At 33.2% G+C, this 19,514-nt stretch overlaps 2 protein-coding genes across 2 annotated transcripts; one reads left to right on the top strand and one right to left on the bottom strand.

The window, feature by feature from the left end:
* Positions 1 to 7,980: 7,980 nt before the first annotated feature.
* On the bottom strand, positions 7,981 to 11,401 carry LOC130956492 (ribulose-phosphate 3-epimerase, cytoplasmic isoform-like). Its single transcript, XM_057883544.1, has 7 exons — positions 11,044 to 11,401; positions 9,615 to 9,677; positions 9,397 to 9,503; positions 9,182 to 9,279; positions 8,876 to 8,968; positions 8,657 to 8,698; positions 7,981 to 8,322 (listed from the first exon to the last, which is right to left on the bottom strand). The coding sequence occupies exons 1-7, from the start codon at positions 11,163 to 11,165 to the stop codon at positions 8,167 to 8,169; spliced, it is 681 nt and encodes a 226-aa protein (XP_057739527.1). The 5' UTR covers positions 11,166 to 11,401; the 3' UTR covers positions 7,981 to 8,166.
* A 1,773-nt stretch (positions 11,402 to 13,174) lies between these two features.
* Positions 13,175 to 15,462, top strand: LOC130957609 (uncharacterized). The gene is made up of 2 exons (XM_057884458.1): positions 13,175 to 14,725; positions 14,932 to 15,462. Exons 1-2 carry the CDS (start codon positions 13,175 to 13,177, stop codon positions 15,460 to 15,462), a joined length of 2,082 nt encoding a protein of 693 aa, XP_057740441.1.
* Positions 15,463 to 19,514: the final 4,052 nt, after the last annotated feature.

Raw genomic sequence — 19,514 nt, 5'->3', positions numbered from 1 at the left:
TCAAACACTTGCAAATTTCTAGCTTTCCATATTTCCCAACAAAGCACCGCAAATGAGCCTATAACTTCATCTCCTCCACCTCCTTTTCCGGCGACCCTCAGAATTTGTTGCCAAGTCACAAAAGGGGATCATGGGGCAGTGAGGCTCCTCTCGCCAAACTTCCCGGGCTGGACCGCAATTTCTCAGGTAGTGGATGATAGTTTCTGTGTCTGTGCTGCATCTGGGACACAACGGTGACGTCGACGGAAACTGTTGGTGCAAGAGGCTTAATGGTAACTTTTCGTGCACCGCTCGGTATTTTCAGCCTCCAGATTCTTCTCCAAATGTTTGGATTTTGCATAATTTCAAGAAGTTGATCAATTGGGACAAGTGAGAAACTATAGCAACCAGATAATCCGAGGCTACATCATACTGCTTTTTCGAATTCAAGGCCTAAATAAGAGAGTCATTACCATCATCATTCAATTTGAGAGAAAGTATTCTGGCAGTCTGGCACTAATATCAGCAGGGAAGGTTGTCTCGATTACCTCTCTATTCCATCTTCGCTCCAAAGTGAGTAAGTCCTTAACTCAATTGATGCTTGTGTCTGTATTGTTGTTTGGTTGGTTATTGCTGTTGATATGAAATGGGTGACCATGCAAAATAAATACCCTTCACATTTGATCCATTCCTGAAAAAAAAGTGAAAAAGGAAATGAAATTAAAAATTAGGAAACACAAGAAGTATATCTTATGTGTCTCAAGTATCAACAACAATTTCATAGCTGAAAGTATCAAGTGTGGCACCTATACATGCATGGAAGTATTTCAAGTTTCAACCTTGACATGTTTTGTAATAATCCATTGCTTGGTATTCTTTGACCTTACACCTTCTTACACCTTCATAATGCAAACCAAATCTTTATTATTATATCATGCACTAAAATTAAATAATCTTGGTCCATCATGCAACTTAATATGCTCACTTATTCGAAAGGAAATATGCTACATAACTATACAATAAAGTAAAGTAATCTAATTGGAAAAAAAAAACGAAAAAATAAAAAATATATTAACACTTCATTTGAAAATGGACTCTCTGTATCTGGCACGCGATTTAATGCTTCAAAGTTATATGGATTATGGAGTTTCAACACTCCTTAATCAAAGTTAAGAAAAAGTTGATATTTATATCTATTTTATGATTTTTTTATTTAAAATTGTTTGGACCAGGGCTTTTTTTATTATTTCAGTTTGGGCCAAGTTGGGCCTATTTTCTTTTTGGATTGATATTAAACTACTTTATATAAAAAAAGACTATTATAAAATTATCACAAAAACAAAAGTAGAGTCAAAAAATTGGAAAGACGAATACCACCAAAAAAAATTTAGAAAAGACAAAAAATATTCGAATTAGATAAATTTTAAAAAACTAAAATATCTTTTAATTTTAAAAAGAGTAAAATATAATTTTAGTTAATTTAAAAAAAACAAAATTACTCTTTTAAAATTACAGTTGTTTGATTGATTTAAAAATTAAAATAAAAACAAAATTATCTCTTTTTATAGATTAATTCTAAAATAACTATTTAAAGATTAATTAAAAAGACAAAAATGTTCTTTTAGTATTAATAATGTTTAAATGTATTAAAAATTAAATATTTAAATTTAATATTAAAAAAAACTAAGATATTCTATTTAGGGTTAATTTTGAAAAAAATAAAATATCCATTTAATATTAATATTGTGCTTTTGAGAATATAAGATCATAGCTTCGGTTCATTTTTTTTAGATATTGGATAAAAATTGGTGTAATCCTTTAATATTGGAAGCTACAGTATTTTACAAAATTATGGGGCCGTAAAATTCGCAGGGTGCGGATTGTCATATCAGACTTTTTTTAATTTATAAAGACAATATACACAAACTGCCTATTGTATTATTTTAATATTAAATTACAATATACAGACTGCGTATTGTATTATTTTAATATTAAACTATAATACACAGACTACGTATTATAGATACACAGATTACGTATTATAGATACATAAATTGCGTATTGTACTTACATAGAACAGCGCCCCCAGAATACTGTAAAATCCCTTTTTAATAATATTAGCGTAAAATACTATTCACTCTTCAATATTAAAATAAAAAATCGCATAGCTTCTTCCACAAAATCAATTTTTTCCTTGTAGTAAATCTACCTTACCTTCCTGGTTTGACCAGGTGCACTAACTTTATAGTTTGGATCATGATTAAGTTCAATATTTTAAATTCTTCTATCTGTAAGTGTGAACAAATTTAAAAAAAAAAAAAAACACAAAATTTCACCAATTTCACATGTATTTCTTCAATCTGAAAATACACAAAATTTACCTAACCGTTTTTAAATTTCTCATTAAAATTTTGCATACATCAATTGCAGTGTTATGGTTAAATTAATACTCCAAATCTTAAACAAATATTATTAATGAAATCAACTCCGTATAAAAGGTAACTTTCGATCAGAAAATGTGACAACCGAGAGGAAGTGGCGACGCGACGTAGTGGCGGCACGACGTCAATACAGGCGGCGTGAGCGGTGAAGGCGACACAATGAAGGAGTGATTATGAAAAATCTTGCAAGCAACCTCCTTTCTCTTGTAAATGGCGGCAACCAGCAAAAACAAGGCTTAAAATTAGATATTTTTAGATGAAAGGGAAGAAGCAAAATAAGTATGGAAGGGTATAATGGAGAGAATAAGTATGGCGAGACAGAGGAAAAGGCAAAGTGGTGGGGTGGGGCAGCGTGGCTGTGGCGAGGTGGCGTGACAGTGGGACTAGAAGTGAGAGGAGAGGGAGAGAAACCTTCCACTGAAAACTCATCCAAAAATTATAGCAACCTAGCAAGCTGCAACAATGACTGAAATGGTAGTTTTTACCTTTAGGATAAAATAAAGAAAAAAATTAAAAGAAAAAGATTAAAATAAATTTTTTATTTTGATCTTTTAATTATTTTTTAGATTATATATTATGGAGTTTTAAAATTCCAAATATTTAGAGAGTATTGTTACAGCCACCATTATATATATATATATAAAGACTAAACCACCAAAAATAACCATGAAAGATTGATTTGCTGACAAAAGTAACCGTGGAAGATCAAAACTCCTCAAATACTCACAATTGATTTGTTCCGTTTGTAAAAAATAGCCAAGTCTGATGTAGTCTTAGTAGAGTGGCATATGTAGACTATTTACGTTGACATGTTTGTCAAATACGATTACACATGTTAGTAGGCATACGTGAGTCAATTTAAACCCTAATTCTTCGTTTTTCTCAGTTGGAACCCAATTTTCGCAGGGTAACCCGAGCACAGACATCCAAGGTAACTACAAATGAAGAACCTTAATTCCAAGCGAGAGGAAGCAAATTTTCAAGAGCTTCACATTCGAATATGAAGATAAAGAAAATTATGGATGGAAGATGTCACTATGGTGAGTATGTTGTCTTGTTGGAATCTTTGTCGGTTACTAATCTTAGAAGATGGTTCATTCGTTGCCCATTTTCGAAGGTATGGGACATTATTTATGATAATTAGACAAGTATATGGTTCATTTACATCTCTGATGTTTTGATTTTTTGGCTTCTGTAGAGTCGAGATTGCCATTATTTTGTTTGGATTGATGAAATTGATGGGGGATAGCAAAGTTTGGCATGGTGTTTGATTAGAAGACTCAATGAGCATGAATGTGGTGTTGTTAATCAAGATGTGTCAATTGCTCCAATAGACCACAGGAAGAGAAATGTTAACACGGCCACGAAGGTTGAGAAGAAGATTGAAGGTGAAATCAAAGCTATGAGAGTATAGCTTGTGTCCGTGTCTTTAGAATTGTTTCTACGGTTTATGCTTTTTTTGTTTGTAACGGTCATGTACAAGTGATTGGTAAGCATTGAACCTCAAAGATATTTCCAGCATCATCCCTGTCGAGAATGGCCTCCAACTACTATTCTATTTCTTATTTTTCTCCAATCTACTCTGTTGTACTGGACAAAGCCGTCCATTATATCCCCTCAATTCCTTCTTATTTCTAGTCAAAATTCTCATAGCATAACACCTTATCTCTTCTAGGAGGGTAATGATTGGCTTTCTCCTAAACTTCTTACACTTAGAGTTAAAAACTTCACTGTTATTGTTGGTGATATTATCCACCTTTGACCATTATTTTGGTGGAATGCGGCTCAGATACTCCCAAGCAGGTGGGTTTAGTTTTCTGATTGTTGTTATGACTGCTGCAAAGTCTTGGAGGGTGGTGCTCCTTGCACAGAACTCTTATAACTTAGAGGTTACAATCATTGAATGACTTAGTTTATAAAAGTATTACCTCATAGAGCCTTTAAGTGTGACAGAATACGCCTCTAAATACGGTCCGTTGGAGAAGCAGCAACCTCCTTCTCCAATGTCGTCACAGGAATGGAATCAGAGTACAATGGGAGTACGCTAGAGAAGAAGATGAAAAACTGCTCTATTAGGGCATGATTGATGTCGCATTCAAAAGGGAGGAGTAACATCACTTTCTAATTTCAATGCTTGAAAGAATAACGTTTTTTTTTAATAAACTAAATAAATACAATTTTAACAAAAAAAATTAATCAACATAAGACATTCTTTTGCCACGTCCTAATGGATGTGGACACATTGTATAATTTAACAACATTTTATTAACATTTGGTCACATTTGACAAACGGAGCACATTAATTGTGGGTATCTAAGGAATTTTGATCTTTCATGGTTATTTTTGTCAGCAAATCAATCTTTTATGGTTACTTTTGGTGGTTTAGTCATATATAAATTAATCTTAATCTTAAACTTTAAATTTATTTTAAATTATATTTAAATTTTTTATACTGTTTGGTTTTAATCTTAATCTTAAACTTTAAATTTATTTTAAATTATATTTAAATTTTTTATACTGTTTGGTTCAAATTATTTATTCGATTTAAATTTTAAATATTAAAAGATAAAACTAATTTAAAATTAATAAATTAAAAAAACAAAAACAAAAATTTATTTTTAACTATAAAAGATTCAAATGTCAACAAAATTAATCATAAAAGAAACTAATTTTATACTCATAAAAAATGAATTAGATAGAAAATTCGTAACCCTAAAATATTAATGTCTGAATAACATTTTCGACGGTAATATCAATGGTAATATTTTGAGGGAAAAAAGAAATTTTTGGCGCGCCCACTACTGTCAGATTTATCGACGGTAACAATGTTTAGTGAAATAATGCGTTTTAGACACACACAAACGTTACTGTCGGATTAATCTGATGGTGAATCCAATGGTAACAGTGTCCTAACGAAAGCGCGAACGTCGTCTCCTCCATTTTGAATTTTACACTCTCTCTCTTCATCTTCACCCACTCTCTCTCATCACCGCCACCACCTCCGTTCCCTATCTGCTCTCATCGCCGCCGAGAGCACTGCCGTCATCACCCCCTCTTTGTTGTCGCCACCACCGTCTGCCGTCACCACCATCTGCCGTCACCATCATTTGCCGCCACAGCAACTTTGACAACCACCACTGCAACATTCACGTCTTTCTTTATTTCTGTTGTTCTTTATTACAGGTTCAATGAACAACTCTTTTTCAATTCATTTAATTTTAGTTTAATGTAGCTTAGGTTTGAGTCGAATTTCAATTTTAATTTTGAATCGGTTTTAAAGTTAGTTCAATTTAGTTTTCTAATCTTAGTGGATTTAGTTGATTAAGTTAGGTTTGATTCAATACATTAGGTTTTGAATAGTTGAAGTGTTTGGAATTGTCTAATTGTGTTAATTGTTATGTTGATGACTGTTTTGCTGAGAATATTTGATAATTGTTTAATTTTAGTTTAGGTTTGAGTAGAATACTAGAATTAGAATTTTAATTTTGAATCAGTTTCAAAGTTAGTTCAGTTTAGTTTTCTAATTTTAGTGTATTTAGGTTGATTAAGTTATGTTTGATTCAATACATTAAATTTTAAATGCTTGAAGTGTTTGGGATTGTTTAATTGTATTAATTGTTGCGTTGATGACTAATCTTAGTGTATTTAGGTTGATTAAGTTATGTTTGATTCAATACATTAAGTTTTAAATGCTTGAAGTGTTTGGGATTGTTTAATTGTATTAATTGTTACGTTGATGACTGTTTTGCTGGAAATTATTGCTAAAATTGTTTGATAATTTTAAATGCTTGAATTATTTGCTAAAATAAGGGTTAACTACCAAAAACGCTCTCGAATTATTCAAACGCTGACAAAAATGCACCCGAATTTTACTATCGACAAAAATGCCTTCAAATAATTTAAAAACACAATAATAATACCCAACAGTAAATATATATTTTTAAAAAATACCTTAGAGATTGAATTTTGATGTCATTTTTTGCAAGTATGATTATAAAAATAAGATATTATTATACATAAAAATTGGTGATTTTTCTTTAAGTATATATATTTTTATAATATTTTTTGTTAACAACCAATAATACATTTAAAAAATCACGAAACAATATATACATAACAAAAAATCACCAAATTTTAAGAATAATAATATCTCATTTTTATAATCATACTTGCAAAAAATTACATCAAAATTCAATATCTAATGTATTTTTCGAGAAATACATATTTAATGTTAGTTTTTTTGCAAGATTATCTAACATTAAATATGTATTTCTCAAAAAATACATTAGATATTGAATTTTGATCCAATTTTTTTTTAAACATGATTAAAAAAATAAGGTACTATTATCTTTAAAATTTAGCGTTTTTCGTTGAGTATATTATTTTTTGTAATTTTTTTGTTAACAACTAATAATACTTTTAAAAAATTACAAAAAAATATATACTTAGAAAAAAATTACCAAATTTTAATAATAGTAATATCTCATTTTTTTAATTATGCTTGTAAAAAATCACATCAAAATTCAATCTCTAAGGCATTTTTTGTAAATATATATTTACTATTGGGTATTGTTGTGTTTTTAAATTATTTAAAGACATTTTTGTCCAGGAATATTTTTATCAGCGTTTGAATAGTTCGAGAATGTTTTTTGTAGTTAACCTTTATTTTTAATATATATTTTATATTTTATAATTTTATTTTATTATTTTCCATAAAAAATTATGTTGGTGCCTCCATGTGAGGGGTACGTGATCATCGTGGATTTCTTTATATATAATTCACCATAAACGGTTTTGAAAATTTATCAATCTCTCTCATCGTATCCATTTAAAAAAATAAATTAAATTAGGAAGCAATTGGATTGATTTAAATTTGAAAAATAAAAATAACTGTTTGTCAATTAGTAGAAAACATTGATGGAATAGTGAGAAAAAAATTGAAACGGTGGTTATCTCTCACGTGGATAGTGGGAGATAACGTGAGAGATAACCGTTTTCATTCTCTTCTCAATATCCCATCAATCTTTTTTTAGTACCAATTGATCAAACATATTTATTTTAATCTCTTCTACCAACTTTTTTATGTACTAATTGCATGCTAAAAGTTTGTATTATTAATAATATTAATATTTTTTGTTATTTTCAATTTTTTTTAAAAAATATATGTATCTCTGTAAACGAGATATACACTTTCACGTCTATCCATTTTATCTCGTTTACACAAACAAGATACATGCAAAATTATCTCGTGTAAACGAGATAAGAAAGGATATTTATTTCGATAAATATTTTTTAAATTATTTATTTTGATAATTATTATAATTAATTTATTTATTTAAATAAAAAATCCGATTTCTTTCCCGACCTCCATCCCAATTTATTCGTAGGGACAGGTCTTCATTCTCGTAAAAACTTCGCAGATCTTTGTTTTCGTCCCAGTAGTGGGTAATTTTTGCCGATACCTGTTTTATAAAACCTTTTTTGAAATCCCAAAACATAACCCTTGTGTAGAAGCTTACAAAATCCCACAATTATACCCGGGATAATGTAAGAATACAGATAATCGAAACCAAACTTGAAGATTTAACACAATTCATAAAGGTACACTAGATACAGACATTAACATCAATGAATCACATGGGCTTTTATTCGAGTCATCAAAATGTTGGCACATTATGTAGATTGATAAGTGTATGTCAATTCGTGGATTCTGCTGTAAACACAACTGGAGGATCTATATACTTTATCAACATTTTTGCTGGGCTTTCTGAACAGAATTCCTCAGTAAGGATATTACTTCAGTTGGTTCAGGGGCTCCAAAAACCGAACTTCCTGCGACAATGCAGTTTGCCCCGGCAGACGCAGCTATCTCTATGGTCGAAGGCCCTAAACCACCATCGACCTGCAATTGAAATTGAGCATGTTTTGATCATTGTAAAACAAAGTATCACTAGTGTTCATGAATATCACTTCTCCGTGAACTCAAGAAGTGAGCACTTAACGAAAAATGTAGAAAGGAAAGTTTCAGTGACAAACTTATACAAGATATGGAAACATGCAGAAGCAACAACTAATAAACATAAGTTCACTGGCACGGCCAGAGTCATTCGATGAAGAGTGAGAACATAACTGAGTGTAAAATGTGAAAATCAATCAAAGCGAAAGAGTATCGAAGAACATGCATGCAACATGTGATGGAAGGAAGTTAAAGGAAAGAAAATATGATTAGATAATACCTCTATATCAAGTGATGGATACTTCTTCCTCAGTATCCGTACCTGGTTACAAATTTAGAAGGGAAAACAAATTAAGCAAAATACCTAATCAAAAACGTACCTGGTTACAAATTTAGAAGGTAAAACAAATTAAGCAAAATACCTAATCAAAAACAGATTCCCACCATTAGAAGAAAATAACACCACATGATAATATACGAAAATTAAACGTAACGATACCTTATCCATCATCTCTGGCATAAATTTTTGTCCGCCAAATCCAGGCTCTACAGTCATCACAAGAACCATTTCAACAGGGGCTTCAGCTTCAACCTGAGAAAGGAATAAAGATAAAAAAGGGGGCACCAAAAAGAAGGAAAAGTAACACATACTTAAGAATATAAATATCTATTAGAACATACTTTGAGTGGATATATTGCATGTTCCCCAAATTTATGAACACTGATTTGGGACAATCTCAAAAAGATAATGATGATAATAAAATCCATACAGATATGACAAGATGAGAACCAAGGGGGATCATACCAGAGGATAAACATCTCCAATAGGTGTCCCAGGCTTTAATGCTACACCAGGCCTCATGCCCAGTGACTTAATTCTTTGAATAAGTTCTTGCCAGTTATCTGTTTGTAGGATACATGAATAAGAAAGTGAAAAGTAAATAAATAATAGATAAATGTGTGAATAAGAAAATAGCATACCATGAAGAATAACCAAAAGAAGGAAGCGTAAGGACCAACCTTTAGATGTTTCTACATGAAACGTAAAACCAGAAGCACCAGCTTTCGCCAGAGGCTCAACATAATCAACAGGATTTGTAACCATCAGGTGACAGTCCAAATAAGCCCTGCAAGGGTTAATGAATCATGATTTAAATGCACACTTTATAATGTTATGAGAAAAATACAATTTTCGGCTTTAAAAAAGATTTAGACCAGTATGGAAGGAAGATAGTTACGTTGTGTGCTTTCTCAAACTTTCAATAACTGGAGCGCCAATGGTCAAATTCGGGACAAAGTGCCTGCATGAAATCGAAAAAGAAGGGGAAATAGAAAAAAGCACCATGAGCTGACTCTAATTCATCCAAAACAACAAAGTCAATTCGACAAATAAAGTTTCTCCTATTATTACAAAATTAATCATGAAAAGAACTAGCACCCAAAATAGTTACAAGATTTTATGCTTCAGATCATAGCAGCTACAATTAAATATTAATATTCAAAGCATCTAACTCTATGCCTGTTAATGAAATGAACAAACTACATGTCACTTATACAATTAGAGGGAATTCAGAATAGAGAATGCAGCACTGAAAGCCCTAGCAGAACCTAGAATGAGATCTTGACATTGCTTGGATCCTGTTATTGCTGTTATGTAACTTGAACCAAGATCTACTTCCTAGTTCCTATGTAGTGAAAAGAAAGCCTTAATGATGATAATCCAGTCAATAAACAACCTGAACAGATACAGCATGACCTTCCACAACTGAACAATAATTCTTATCCCTACTGCTAAAATATCACTATTAAGAAAAAATACTTGTTTGAATGAACTGGGATGAATACCTCAAACACCAAAGCTACGCAAAAAAAAGATGTACCTTTTGAAAGAGTACCAGAAAAAAAGAGAACCAAGAATATGATCCGAACTTGTTACATCTAACCAATCATCCCATGTACATATATTGCAGTTTTTAGAAATAAAGGTACTATTTGCACGAAAAATTACCAACCGCTCTTAATTCCAAAAGACCAAAACCTTCTTATTTTCCACAGATGTAGAGACACTCAACAATACCAATCAATTATAACAAACTAACAATGAGGTCAATAACCACCCTGCCCGCCGCGGGGTGGGATTTGGAAAGCACAGAAATAAAAATGAATTGAGAAAAAAACCCCAGTGGCCAGTAGTCAACTCGGCGTAGGCCAGCGTAGCAACAACCTCAGGGTTCACTGATTCAGGACAAAGATAGCAGCATAAGAAAAACAAAGACACCTTACCCGTCCTGCAAACGAATAAAAATGAGAAATATGAGAAATCATGATCAACTTATGAAACAAAAGATGCACAATCTCATCAATTCTTGACTAATTATAGTAACAAATACACATGTCTTATTCATCCACCATAAGAACATTAATATGATATGTTTATTGAATTGCTAGAAAATCCTAAAGTTATGGCATATAAAATACATCAAACTGAGGCTAATAACAATAACAACCATAATTAAACAACTAAAGGTTGTTCTTTTAAGAGCAGCCAATCATAGCGTGGATCTTGCGCATTGTTTCAGAAGCAATCGAATTTTTAAGCTAAGGTTAAAAATGATACGCAGCAAGTTACTGACTAAAAGTTGAATTGAGTCAGAAAGAGTTTGAAACAATACCATGATGTCCATGTGGAGCCAATCGGCGCCGGAATTGAGCATCCGTTGAGTCTCAGAGGCCAAATTGGCGAAGTCAGAGGACAGCATCGAAGGAGCGATTTTTGCTTTCACCTCCATCTCTTTACTCCTTTTTCCTTTTTCAAAATTTGTTTGGTTTTTTCTCTGAGGATTTATCGGTAAGGCTATGGTGTATGGGCGGAGGGTGCCGACGGCGGTTGATAAAGGAGAAAGAGGACGCTGAAGGGTGGCGCGTGGTTGTACTTGCGGCTGCTGTGCTGTTGCTGTTGGGGTTAGTATTTGTGTTTGGTGTTGGGGGTGGTTGAAGTTTATAGCTTTTCATTTCATTTTTTAGTTTAATTTTCTCATGTCCTAACATACAATCACCTTTATTATTTTAAATGATTATTCCCGAGAATAATGTTAAAGATAATTATTTTTGAGTAATGTTATATATTTAAATTCTTTTGGTAATTAAAGTTAAATAAATTGATTCAAATCCAATAACATGCTATTTTTTCATATGTTGCAGTTTATTTTTGCGATTTTTTTTTCTTTCTATTCTTCTTTTCGTTCGAGTTTTTTCTTTTTATTTTATATATTTCTTTATCGTCGTTCTTTTAGGCTATATTTAGTTCTGAAAATATGACAAGATAAGATAATGAAAATAAGATACAAAGGACAAATAAAAATTAATATTTTTATATTTTATTTGGTGATAAACTAAAATAAATTATAAAAGTCTAATTTATTCTTATTTTCTTCATTCAAAAAATTTAGAAAAAAAATATAATAATAAAAATATATAATTAAAAAAATTAATAAATATAATAATAAAAAAAGTTATATTTCTTATTAGTGTCTTTGTGTTATTCTTGTCAGGATGAATACAAAATACGTTAATTGAGTCTCTCTAAACACAATATTTTTGTCCATGTCTTATTTTTTGTATATCTATGTCGTGTCTTAGTGTCTTGTGCCGGTAAACAAATGCAGCCTTATTTTCTTATTTTTATTCTTGTTATGAGAGTAAAATAAAAGAATTATGAGAAATTAAAATAAAAAGAAGAAGAGGAGGAGTTTTGAATTATGCAGAATTTATTAGAAAATAACACCAAAATTTTTTTACCGTAACATAGAAATTTTAAGTTACACTTTATTGGATTGATTTCTTGCATAAACAAAAATAGCACCGAAATTTCATAGTTTTAACATCGAAATTTTGTTACAAAATATAGAAATATCTTCTTTAATGCTGCATTTATTTTGCTTCTTATTCTTCTTTTTTCTTTCTTTCTTTTCTTTTGTTTTTACATTTTTTTAGGAGTATTGTTTCTCATATTAAACTTAAATGAACATGTATTACAATCTTATTTAGTTGAATAAATATAGATACACATTTATTGGATTGAATTCTTGTTAGAAACAAAAATAACACCGAAATTTGTTTAAAATGACACCAAAATTTCGGTGTTAAAACTAAGATATCTATATGTATTGTTAAGAAATTTCAATGTTATTTTTTAGATAAATTTTATATAATTCAAAACTCTCTCTTACTCCTCTTTATTTGGTTTAATTACTCTGTTGGTCCCTATAGTTTGGCCGAATTTTTAATTAGGTCCCTATAGTTTTTTTCCTTTTAATTGAGTCCCTATACCAATTTTTTTGTTTTAATTGGGTCCTTACAGTGACAAGAAACGTTAGGAGTAACGGAATATTCTGTTTCAAAATAGAATATACCCAATTATAAACGTTTTTCGTTATTCTTAGTGTATTTACTTATTATGTATTGTCGAAATTGCCCCTTCCTTAATAAAGGAGTAACTCTTCATTTTCACTGAGGCAAAAAAAAACCCTTCTTCTTCACTCCCTCTCCGTTTCTGATAGTTGGAGAATGAGTTTGCATTCCACCATTGTATGATCGAGGTTTGTTGTTGTCTATCGTCGCCTTCTTTATCGGAGTAGCTACTGTCGTCGTTGTTGCAAAGGTACGAGTTACACCTTTTTTTCATTCTTCATTCTTTCAAAAGTTGCCGAACGTTATGGCGTTGAAGTCATTATCATTGTTGGTGATGTTTGATTAGGGGATGACTAATCGGTATTTTTCTTTTTTTTGTTGTGTAGCAATGGGAGAATCAGAGTTCACATTAGAGCTCCATCACGGAGGAAAATTTATTGACACGGGAGGTGGACTAGAATATTTAGGTGGGTTGGTTGTGGAGGACTTGCATTATGAATTAGATGAATGGTCTCTGCAAGAGATAGTATTTTTGCTGAAGGGTCTAGGCTACAAGGGTTATGCAAAGATATGGTGGAACGAACCTGGAATGGACTTGAAGGTAGGTCTGAAAGAGTTGAAGTCAGATGGGGATGCAGTTAGAATGGGTAGGGCTTTAGTTGCTAATCCTCTGAAGCATGGTATAGTGTATGCTGTTGATGGTTACAGAGAAGGTAATGGGGTTGAAATCACATCAACGGATCCAGATTATGTCCCAAATGAAGGCGAAGATAGTAGACTGATAGAAGTAGAAGTCGATTCTGAGTCAGAACCTTCTACTGAGGAGGATAGGTTTGATGACAGTGCTGATGATGGTGAACATGAGGATTATTTTGGGTTCGATGTAGAGGATGGTGTTGATGGTGGGCAATCAAATGCGTTTGGTGGGATCAATGGCCCGCTAAATCAAGAAGGGACAACAGATAAGGGTGCTGGTGATAATGAAGCTGCTGGAGGTATGGATGAAGAAATTGGAGACATTTCGGATGGTTATGAAACTGAAGACATAGATAGTTACGAGGGAGATTCTGATGACATGATTAAGAAAAAAAGGTTTCCTAAGTATGATGAGGCAGAAATGTGTAGAGAGTATGAGTTTAAGGTTGGGTTGGAGTTCAAAACACTATCCCAGTTTAAAGATGCAATTAAGGAGCATGCCTTATTGAATGGGAGAGATATTAGGTACAAGAAGAACGACAAGTTGAGGTGTAGAGTAGTGTGTAATGGACAAAAAGAAAAGTGCAAGTGGATTTGCTTTGCAAGTAAGGTAGGAGGATCTGATTGTTTTAGGATAAAAACCTTGAAAGGCAAGCATACCTGTGGGAGGAGTTATACTGGTAGGCTTGCTTCTAGTGAGTGGATATCAAAAAAGATTGTGAACAACATTAGTCGTGGAGAAGATATGCGGCTGGCCACTATTATTCAAGCAATTCAGGATAAGTATATGGCAAATGTTAGTGTTGGAAAGGCTTACTGGGCAAGGAGAAAAGCAAGGGAAGAAGTACATGGAAGGGCCATATTACAATATGCCAAGTTGAGGGATTATTGTGCTGAGATTTTAAGGGCAAATCCGGGGTCCAAGCTTAATATTATGGTGGATAGGCCATCTTTAACTCACCAACCCCGATTCATGAGGATGTACATGTGCCTGGATTCGGTGAAGCAGGGCTTCTTGGCTGGTTGTAGGCCGATCATAGGAGTGGATGGGTGTCACTTGAAAGGGGACCATGGTCAACAACTACTAGTTTCAGTAGGGAGGGATCCTAATGACAATTACTTTCTAATTGCGGTTGCAGCAGTGGAAGCGGAAACAAAGGACAGCTGGGGATGGTTTATTGATTTGTTGTTGGATGATATCGGCTCTGCAAGAAGATGGGTTTTCATGTCAGATCAACAAAAAGTAAGGATAATACGACTTATGATAGTAAATATGTCATTGAATAATATGAATTATGATAGTAAATATGTCATTGAATAATATGAATTATGATTCTAACTATGTCATTGAATAATATGAATTATGATTCTAACTATGTCATTGAATAAGCATTGTTCTTGGATGATTGAATAATGATACTGGATACTGCTGCTTTTTTTTATATACAGGGATTGATGCAAGTTTTTGCTGAGATGGAACCTTCTATTGAGCATAGATTATGTTTAAGGCATCTCTATGCCAACTGTAAGAAGGCATATGGTGGAGGGACAGTTTTGAGGGATCTAATCCTATCCATTGCTAAAGCCACCTATGAGGAAGAGTGGGAGAGAAGAATGAATCTGCTCAAGGAAAAAAATAGAGATTGTTATGATAAACTGATGGGAGTGGACCCAAAGTTGTGGACAAAGAGCCATTTCACGTTTATGGCAAAGAGTGATATGCTAATGAATAACATATCGGAGGCTTTCAATGGCAGGATTCTTGAGGCAAGAGACAAGCCCATTCTGACGATGTTTGAGTGGATTAGATGCTACTGGATGTCAAGATTTGCAGAGAAGAAAAAGAAGGCTGAGAAGTATGAAGGATCCATTCTTCCTAAACCCAAAAAGAGGTTGGATGTCATTGCAACAAGAAGTATGGAATGGCAAGCTAGATGGGCAGGCGATCTGAAATTTGAGGTACATCACAAAATAGGATGATCATGGAAAGGTTTGTGGTGGATTTGTTAGCTGGTACTTGCAGCTGTCGATTTTGGGGTTTAAGTGGCATGCCATGCCCTCATGCATGCAGTGCCATCTTTGAAAAGGGTGATAATCCCGAAGAGTATTGCAGCAACTACTATAGTCCAGGAGCTTACCTTGCAACCTATGGAAAATCAATTGCTCCAATTAATGGAGAGAACATGTGGCCAAAAGTGAACTGTGATACCATCATACCCCCAGTTTTCAGGGTTAAACCTGGTCGACCAAGAATGGTGCGGATTAGAGAACCTGATGAAAATAGATCGCAAACAAAGTATAGAAGGACGGGTACCTCTGTGACTTGCAGCAACTGTGGCCAGTATGGACACAACAGGAGACACTGCCCAAATCCTATTCTCTCAGGTAAATCTTGCTTTGTTGTTGTTACATAATTGTTGATTGTACCAGTTCTTTTCTATAATGTTGTCTTGATTCTTGGGAACTTGCATTAGCTCCTGAACCTACTGCTGCTGCATCTGATGCTGCACAAGATGCTGGAGCTGCTTCAAGGGGGAGAGGTAGAGGAAGGGGTGCGGTACTGGGTAGAGGAAGGGGCAAAGGAAGAGGAACTACTGTAACAGGTACTTCTAGGATTTGTTGCTGGTACTAGAGGATTGATAATGTTCTATTATGAAATGAATTAACCATTACACTTTTGTTCTATCAGCCTCTGCACCAACTACTGCTGTTGCTGAATCTGCTGCTACGAATGACACTGCTGCTGCTGAATCTGATGCTGCAAATGGCTCACCTACTACTGCTACTGAATTAGTTGCTGGATTTGCTGCAAGGGGGAGAGGCAGAGGAAGGGGTGTTGGACTTAGCAGAGGAAAAACAACTAGTTTCACAGGTATAACTCTATTTTGCTATTCGATACTACATAATTGTTTGGATTTAGTGATGGAATGATTTAAAAATTTAGCTGTTGTTGCATCAGCCCCTGCACCAAATACTCTTGCTGCTGAATTTGGATCTACAACTGTGTCACCTCTTACTGGATCTGGTTCTGCAAATGACTCACCCCTTGCTGGATCTGGTGCACCTGCTACTGGAGCTGCTGCAAATCCTCCACATACACCAGCAACTCAACCAACTCCCTTCATTGAACCACTCATTCAGCCAACTTCACAAGTAGCACCAGTTACACAGCCTTTGCCTAAGATTAGAACTTTTGGGATAAGAAGAAGTGAAAGATTGAAGATGGGAAGAACAAATGGAGTAGCCAAACCTGCTGAACACATAGACCTCACGGATGATTGATGCTTTTAGGGTTATGTAGCTCCTCCTACTGTGGATTTATGTAGGGCTTTTTTGTGAATTATAGTCTACTGTGGAAGTATTTTGGTATTGAGAACATAACTTTTTTAGTTTATTTTGCTTTGTGGTGGACCACTTTTGGTAGTTCATTTTAGGTGGAGCATTTATCTTGTCTCTAGTGCAACTTGGATCTACTGAACTTATGTAATGTGTGGAATACTCTAAGGACCACTTTTGTGAATTATATTATGCTAATGATGCATCTGTGATTGGCTGATAGCAGTTGTTTTTAGTTATGTATATTTTCATTCAATATCACATTATATTTATAGTAGCAAACAAAAAAAAATTCATCCATTCAATCTAAATAATTTAACATACACTTCACAATAACTGCTCTTTTTAAAGCCAACATTGACCACTTCATCAATAAACTTTACCACATAGCACTGCAACTATTAGGATTACACAAAAAAAAAAACATCATCTGCATCTTGGTCTGCTTCTTCATGTTTTCTTCCAACTTTCGAAGTTCCTCCTGGACTGAATTCAACTCTACACAGATTCTTCCAACACAATCGTCAACTTCTCCAATCTCAACCTTCAACCTCTCCGTGTCAACACTAAGTCTATCAACCCTTCTTTCTTGTGCATTTTCACCCCTAATTTCACCCTCTACCTGACCAGAGTGATACTCTGAAGACAATAAGCAAGCATCACGAACCTTCTTTTCTTCATCAACCCACTCAAAAAATTTGCATCTTCTACTTGGGCAAGACATGAACCTTCTGTTTGGATTCTTGGGTGTGTTAGAACTTTTCAGAATCAGAGAGTCTCCACAGAAGCAACGACTCCTCCTCTCCTTCTGCTTCAACCACTCACCTTTCATATCATCTTCATTGTCAATCCACTCGAAAAAACTGCACCTTGGCACTCGTCCACAAGCTACGTACCTCCTTCCATGGCTGGCCACTTCAGAAGAAGACAGAACAACAACTGCCTCCCCCACAGTAACACAAATGTCTTTTCTTGTTGAGAGTTCTTGAACTCGATATTCTCAAAGAACGTTGGGTGGAATCCATGCAAGATGAGAAAATTTCAGCAAGAAATCAGAAGAAAGGGAGAAGAGGAGAACGATGAACAGAATACGATTCTGGAGTTTCAGGATAGGCCAAGGATTATGTAGGGTTAGACAGAAGGGTATTTTCGTAACTTTAACACAGGTCAACGTTTTATTTAACGTTGACTGCGACTAAGGACCCAATTAAAACAAAAAAATTGGTATAGGGACTCAATTAAAAGGAAAAAAACTATAAGGACCTAATTAAAAATTCGGCCAAACTATAGGGACTAACAGAGTAATTAAACCTAAAAATAACTAAAATGTCTATTTTAAAAATAAACTAGTGAAGTGCCCATGGACCATGGTAAGCTTAATGAAAACCATTTATTATTAAAGTATTTTTATGTTAAGAACATATGTATGAATTTTTATAATAAATTGGATCGATAACAAAAAATATTTATATCATTACCTTTTGTTAACATTGAAAGAGCATATAGGTTAAGATTTAAAGTGGCGCTTAATTGTAATAAACACGTTATAGTATAATCATATAATGACTTTTTTTAACAGAACAATTCAGAAGAAAAAACTTCGTATCTTTACATAAAGCAGTTCAAACAAAAAATTAACTACTTTCGTAGAACATAAGTGTTTAAAAAATAAATGTTGTTAAATAGAATTTAAAATCTTACACAGTCAACAAACATTTTAAAAAACTTTTCTATAAACCATGTTGATGGTTGTACTTTTAAACCTGAAAGAATTATTCTCAATTAATACTCTTAACGCAGATTTTGATGTTATCCTTGAAAGAGCAAGGTAAAAATAGAATTAGACAAATATAAACTAATAATTATTAAATTTTGACCCTAAAATTTGTTAATAGTCATAAAAAAATGAGACAATTAATGAAAATTCTCTTTTAAAACCTAAATGGAATAGTTTGGTTATTGGATATCATGGTCATGCATAGTATTAGAATATTCACCTGTTTTTTACTAGTTAATATAATGTACTCAATAACATGATTACCCAACTTGTGTACCTGTTCCATTGCATAACCTATTTGATTAATCAATACTTCGTAGTAACATAACCGGTACACCTTTTATAAGAGTCAACTGGTGAGGCGGTAAACGAAAATATAATATTCAAAACATTTGGAGTAATTGTATCTAACTCAGATTTCATGTTTCCTTCTGAATAAGAACATTTAATTATTTTATTTTAAATAAAACTCATCTCATTGCCAAACATGAATCACTTATATATAGGCTCAATCTTTCATGACATTCAAATTTTCAGACGAAAAAACTTGTTATATGTAATTTTCTTCAAATTTATTGAAATTGGAATATTATATAGCGTGTTGAAACTTGTAAGTGTTGATACTAATATACTATGCCTTGATGGATGGTGGTTGGTAAAAGGCTAAAAGGGAAGGATGCAAAACCTGTCCACATTCCTCAACCAAAAGGAAAGCCAATGAGGTTAGGTGATGATCAACCTTATTTTTCTCTTCCCTTTTTTTTTCTGAGACTTTACTTTAATGTACTTTTATTTTGTTACAGACTTGCATAGTGTTTTGATATTATTTACTTCAAATTTCAATGGAATTAGAACATTCACAGTTCACAAGTGTAACTGTCTCACGTCTCAGTATGGTTTTACTAAAAGCGTCAAATAT

Source organism: Arachis stenosperma, chromosome 10, assembly GCF_014773155.1.
Source record: "Arachis stenosperma cultivar V10309 chromosome 10, arast.V10309.gnm1.PFL2, whole genome shotgun sequence".
In the NCBI taxonomy this organism is placed as follows: Eukaryota; Viridiplantae; Streptophyta; class Magnoliopsida; order Fabales; family Fabaceae; genus Arachis; species Arachis stenosperma.
The sequence above is the reverse complement of the archived record's forward strand: the minus strand, read 5'-3'. Positions and strand labels throughout refer to the sequence as shown.